Below are 6,000 nucleotides of genomic sequence, written 5' to 3'. Positions count from 1 at the left end.
TCTATTATCATATAAGTAATGTTTTAAATTTTAGTAGTTTTATACTATTAAAATGGAATGTTACAATTTAAATATTTTAAAGTTTTATATAATATTTAGTTTTATTTTGAGATATGTTTGATGATTTAATTAATAAAAAAAAATATTTTTTTTTGTCTTTTTAAGGTTGTTTTCTCTGAACCTTTTATGTAAACATTTTTTATTTCAAATTTTTTAAATAATTTGATTATTAAATTTTATACATATTCTTATTTTTTTATTTATATATAAAAATATTTTTAAAATGTATTATTTTTATATTTTGAAAAAAGTATTAAAATACAATTTTGTTTATATAAAATAAAATAAAGAAATTTAGGATAAAAATTGAAAAAGTAAAAGTCATAAGTACAACTTTGTTATTATTTATTTGATTTTTGTTTTGGTAGAGTTATATTTAAGTCATACGATTTCAACAACTTTTTCAATTTTTTTATATCTAAATTATTTTTTTAGTAAGAAGTCCTCAAACCATCGTACTACTTAAGTGTAATTTAGTTTCTGAAGTCTTCTAACAGAATTACAACATTAACTTAAGTAAAAGTTCACTTTGATTAAGTATATAATTAATTACATTTAATCATAATGAAAGTTTTTTTTCATCCCCACAAGGACTCAACAGAGGTCAGAAATTGTCAACCATAATAGCGACTTTCTTATAACGAAGTTAAACTAATGAAACACGACTTAATTCTGAACGTAATGTTTTTAACAATTGATCAAAGAGACATAATTTCAAAAAGCAAATTAATCAGTTCGGTGAAGAAACCCGACTTTAGACTAAGTTGATTTTAAATAAAGCGGTGCACACTACTCATAACCTCTGATTTAAAAAAGAAAAATGCAAATCATGCGCAAATCATGTGCATTGAATACGGCTTCTTCTTATAAACTCTTCCTCAAATACAACTTACCCAAAAATCCTAGTTTTTTAAATTTTCCGATTTACAAAATTTATGCAAAATTACTGCATTGATAATATATAACTTTATAAATGAACAGAATATAGTATTTTAACATAATATAAGAAAATTTTAGTAAATTCCATAAACGCGAAACAAAAAAAAAGTTTAAGAAAAATTGATAATTATAAATAATTTGAAATGAACATTTCCCCCGTACAGAGCTTCATTAATTTCATTGACTTTACCTTATCTCATTCTTATCGCAAAGTGCCACGACAAGCGCTACAAATGTTGAATGCGATTGAATATAAAGCAAACCATCATCTTCAGAATCTGTCTAAGATATCGAATGGCGGAGAACAAGGACCTCGAAACCGCCATCAGAAGGCTCGCCTCTGTCAAGAATCACCTCCTTTCCGCCCCCGCAGCGTCCCCTGAACTTACCTTCACCTGCACTTCCACTACCGACAACAGCTTCGGCCGTGTTCACGGCCAAGTCCCCTCTCACGACGTCGTTTGGAGGACCGCTTCCGATGACTTCACAGACATTGTGTACGAGAAGGCAGTTGGGGAAGGAATTGCCAAGGTTCACTTTCTCAAATCCTCTTTGCTTTTTCTTACTCTGCTGTTATCGCAACGCAACCGGTAAATGTTGTGTTGCAGATAAGTATTAATAGGCCAGAGAGAAGGAACGCGTTCCGTCCCAAAACGGTGAAGGAGCTCATGAGTGCTTTCACTGACGCCAGGGATGATTCATCTATTGGGGTCGTCATTCTCACTGGCAAGGTACCTCCTTCTCCCTTTTCTGAATTTTATTTATTAATTAATTATTATTTCTTGGAAATTCGTACTGTAATATGAATTTATATTCAATCCATCCACGAATTTAATATTGTTATCCGCAAAATTTTATACCATTTCAAAATGATTAAGAAGTTTATTACATCGATATGAATAATATATTTATGAAAGTACAATATCATGAATGGTGATTAAATTAGCATTTTATTAAATATTATTAAAGTTATTGGATAAGTATTGAATACTAACAGGTGAAGCAAATTAAAATGTTGAGATCATTCAATATATGAGGTGATGACATGTTGTAGGGAACCAAGGCATTTTGTAGTGGTGGTGACCAGGCTTTGAGGACTGACGATGGCTATTCTGATGATGGAAGTTTTAGCAACCTTAATGTGTTAGACTTGCAGGTATATTGGTTGAGTTCAGATTTTTCTGGTTGGGTGAATAGAAGTGATCCCCATTACACGAGTTAATCCCTTGTCTGTTTTGAGCCATTCATCTCAGTGAACCATGAGTCTTCAACTTCTATTGTGTGGTTCCCGTTATTTGTAATGACACAAATGTTAATGCTTATTATTCAAAAGTAAAATGTTCCTTCCTTACTTTTTCATTTTTTTTCTCCTATTGCAGGTGCAGATACGCCGCCTCCCTAAGCCAGTGATTGCAATGGTACTCAGCCGCACCATTTTGCAGCTTTGTTCTTAGGGTCGATGTGGTAACCAAAAAAATAAGGGACATGACAACATTAAAAATACATATTCCTTTTGATTTTTAAAGTAGTACAAGTATTGGACCAAAAGCAACTCAAGGAACACCACAAAATTAGGACTTTCTGTTACTCATTAAATCCTCTGCGGGGAAAAAAAAGGAAACAGAACGATAACCCTTGTCCTTTCCATTCTTCTAATACTTTTGCTTGCAAAACAAATAATTTACAACGCAGATAGTATTGCAGTATACTTTACTAAGTATTAATTGGAAGATAAAACAACTTTTAGTCGTGTCATGGTCTGACTGGTCATCAAACAACTAATAACACAAAAATGTCCCGCGACTCAGCTACTTGTAATATATTGTTTTGTTTGTATTGTCTTGATATTTTAAGCTTTGTTCTTCTTTAAAAAGTCAACTCAAGATTAATATAACATGCATTTCAGTTTTGTAAAATTTAATGTGCCCCTCTACCTGTTATTTCAACACCTACAACTCTAGGCTTCAAATTTTCAGTTAATGAATAAAGATATGATATCGTGTTCCTTTTTGGTTCTTTACTATTCTTGTTATATGCAAACTTTTTTCTGACGTTAAAACAGGTAGCAGGTTATGCTGTTGGTGGAGGGCATATATTACATATGGTCTGTGATCTAACTATTGCAGCAGATAATGCTATTTTTGGCCAAACTGGTCCTAAGGTTCTTGAACCCTTTTCCCCTTTATCTAAGACGCATAATAAGTAAACATACAAGAATATATTATTAATCTGTGAAGGCAAAATTATATTACCCTCACTCTCCCTCTTCTGTAATGATATATAATAATGGATTTGTAATTCTTTCTATCTTTGTACGTATGGAAGGTAGGAAGCTTTGATGCTGGTTATGGAAGTTCTATCATGTCTCGTTTGGTAAGAATCAAATACGATTTATTTTGTTGGAAATTGACTCCACGATTATACTATTCTAGATGGTACTGGATTTTGTTTGCTGCATGGTTTTGATATTTCCAGTCCAAAGATAAAAACTCGCCTTGTTCATACAGGTAGGTCCAAAAAAAGCGCGTGAAATGTGGTTCCTCACAAGGCTCTATGATGCTGTTGAAGCAGAGAAAATGGGCCTTGTCAACACTGTTGTACCTGTGAGTTTTTTCTTGTATAGAATTTGACTCTAATTTTAATTTCTCATTTTGCTGAAAGCATTACGAAATGTTACTTCACTGTTTGAGTATTACATATTGTATTCCAATTGGAAAATTAATTAAACTGTCAAGGAACACTTACGGAATAGGGAGCTATTTAAATTAAAGCAATAGCAGAAATAGATGCTCCAACATCAGCCTTGCACTTACAGTGAACGCTATGTTTTGGTTTGGTCTAGCTTGAGAATTTGGAGATAGAAACGATAAAATGGTGTCGGGAAATACTGAGTAACAGTCCAACTGCTATTCGGGTGCTCAAGTCTGCTCTTAATGCAGTGGATGATGGACATTCTGGACTTCAGGTATATTCAAGATTTTAATGTTATGTGAAATATTATGCAATAGTTTTTTTTTTATCAGCAATAAATTAGTTCATTCTAGTTAACAATGTCGTACTTTAAGTTTATTTCATAAATATATATAAAATTGAAGGATTTAAGTAATATTTATATTTAATAGCATTACTCTTAGCGTAAGGGGTAATTTAATTTGTTCAACCAACAAGTATGACTTGTACATTGTTAATAATCTAAAAAATTCATCTACTTAAGTGAAAAACTTTACTGATTGACTTCCCACATAAGGAAATTAGCAAAAATATATTCGAAAGTGATCTTGTGTTGCTTTAATTAAGACAGAAAATAGTTTCTTTCTGGAGGTTGGTAATATATAATTTTTTTTAGAGAAGTAATATAATATGAAGCAATATAGTTATACTGAATATGCCAATGCTTTCAATGATGAATTTATATTGATGTATCTCTCCTTCAGTCTACATGTTAACATTTTTTACCCTTGTCTTGATTCATATAGATGAATACTTAATTTGTATTTGGTGATCTAAATTAAAGGAACTTGGGGGAAATGCAACACTGATATACTATGGCACGGAGGAAGCTAAAGAGGGGAAGACTGCATATTTGCAACGTAGACGCCCTGATTTTTCTAAGTTCAAACGGCGACCTTAAATGTTTGTCAATTGTTTCCATCAATTTGAGGCATGGACCTCTAGCCCTTAATTTTCCTTGTCCTTAATTTACCCATTTTAAACGTATCTGTGAGGTTGATAATGATAAAATAAACAGATTTCTCAGATTTAACTATTGTGTCCCGTTTCTTGAAAAGATTATCAGCTTCAGTAAACAAGACCGCAGAATATACATTTCCGTTGATTTTCTCAAAACTTGGTCTTCTGAAATTCAGTTTTGCCCCTGAAATCATGGATTATTGAAAGCTCATTATGCATGATGCTTAAGGGAACTTTTACAGGTTTATGCTTCTGAAGTTTCAGAATAGTTTTCCACTAGTTGTGTAATATTTCTGCGAATATTCGGTGTGTACTCGACATACTTGGATATGATATGATACGGTGAAACACACCATGTATATTCGGAGTAAAGATGATGTATTTGTTGCATGAGATGTGGCATACACCCCCTACTAACATTATTCATTTGACTTTCTTAATGAGGCATGTTCAGATTACAAAAGAGCATCTTTGATCTGGATATACGGGGTTGCTAGAGTAACATTTTTGGGTATAACTTCTTGTTCCTAACATATTTTTCTGAATCACCCATTATTTTATAATCAACTTCGAAACGTACAAACTTTTCAGAAGATCCACTCTAAATTGAATAGGGGTGATCCAATCAATTTAAGTGGCTTAATATCTAAACTATGCCACTTTTGGACAACAATTTTTTTATTGGACACTTTGTAGTTGGATTTTAAAATAGGTAAACTTTTACACAATAAATAATATTTTCAGTTTAATTATTGTTTTCTATCAATGCGAGCTAAACTCACTAGCTTTGTGGAGGGGTGTGAACTTGCTAAAAATAAACCCCCTTAAAACGAGGCTTAGCGATGGAGTTTTTGCACGTTGTGGGTTTTGTGGGCAAACTCATTTTTATACTTTCATTCTCAATGTCATTTATAAAAGAAGACTTCTCAAACAAGAAAACTACGTGTGGTGACAAAATGAATGTGGCAAGACCTAGGCCATGAAAGATTTATTGGCAATGACAATTTGCTAAAGAGTACCATTTTTTTTAATTAGGTTGCATGAATCACACAAAAAGATAGAGCAACATAAGGAGTTTGAGTTTGATTTTTAAAACCTTTTCGCAAGTAAGAAAGTATTAATTGTTGGTTAGATCCTTATGTAAGAAGAGTGTGATGTGTGCTGTTGTGATATGAAAAAGCAATAAATGATATTATCTTAAAGGGGTTTGGTAACTTATGTAATCTCTTAGAGTGTACCAAAAGTTAGTTTAAAAAAAATCTTTATTCATAAAAAAGACATACTTTAAATACATGAATATTTTAATAATTT

The 6,000-nt window shown here is 31.9% G+C and overlaps 1 protein-coding gene across 3 annotated transcripts; it reads left to right on the top strand.

Annotated features, from left to right (window-relative positions):
• Positions 1–1,215: 1,215 nt before the first annotated feature.
• ECHID (enoyl-CoA hydratase/isomerase D) lies at positions 1,216–5,079 on the top strand. 3 transcript variants are annotated; one of them, XM_088104186.1, is made up of 9 exons: positions 1,216–1,530; positions 1,608–1,730; positions 2,054–2,155; positions 2,379–2,417; positions 3,062–3,160; positions 3,325–3,372; positions 3,507–3,602; positions 3,842–3,964; positions 4,476–4,716. In XM_088104186.1, the coding sequence occupies exons 1-9, from the start codon at positions 1,240–1,242 to the stop codon at positions 4,485–4,487; spliced, it is 933 nt and encodes a 310-aa protein (XP_087960312.1). In that variant the 5' UTR covers positions 1,216–1,239; the 3' UTR covers positions 4,488–4,716. The 3 variants fall into 3 exon arrangements, with proteins under 3 accessions (XP_087960312.1, XP_087960311.1, XP_047149608.1); XM_047293652.2 differs by having other exon boundaries at positions 1,222–1,530; positions 4,514–5,079; XM_088104185.1 differs by lacking the exon at positions 2,054–2,155 and having other exon boundaries at positions 1,221–1,530; positions 4,514–5,079.
• Positions 5,080–6,000: the final 921 nt, after the last annotated feature.

Source organism: Vigna umbellata, chromosome 1 (assembly GCF_029865625.1).
Source record: "Vigna umbellata cultivar VRB3 chromosome 1, Vumbellata_1.0, whole genome shotgun sequence".
In the NCBI taxonomy this organism is placed as follows: Eukaryota; Viridiplantae; Streptophyta; class Magnoliopsida; order Fabales; family Fabaceae; genus Vigna; species Vigna umbellata.
Note: the sequence above shows the minus strand (reverse complement) of the source record. Positions and strands in the feature narration are given on the sequence as shown.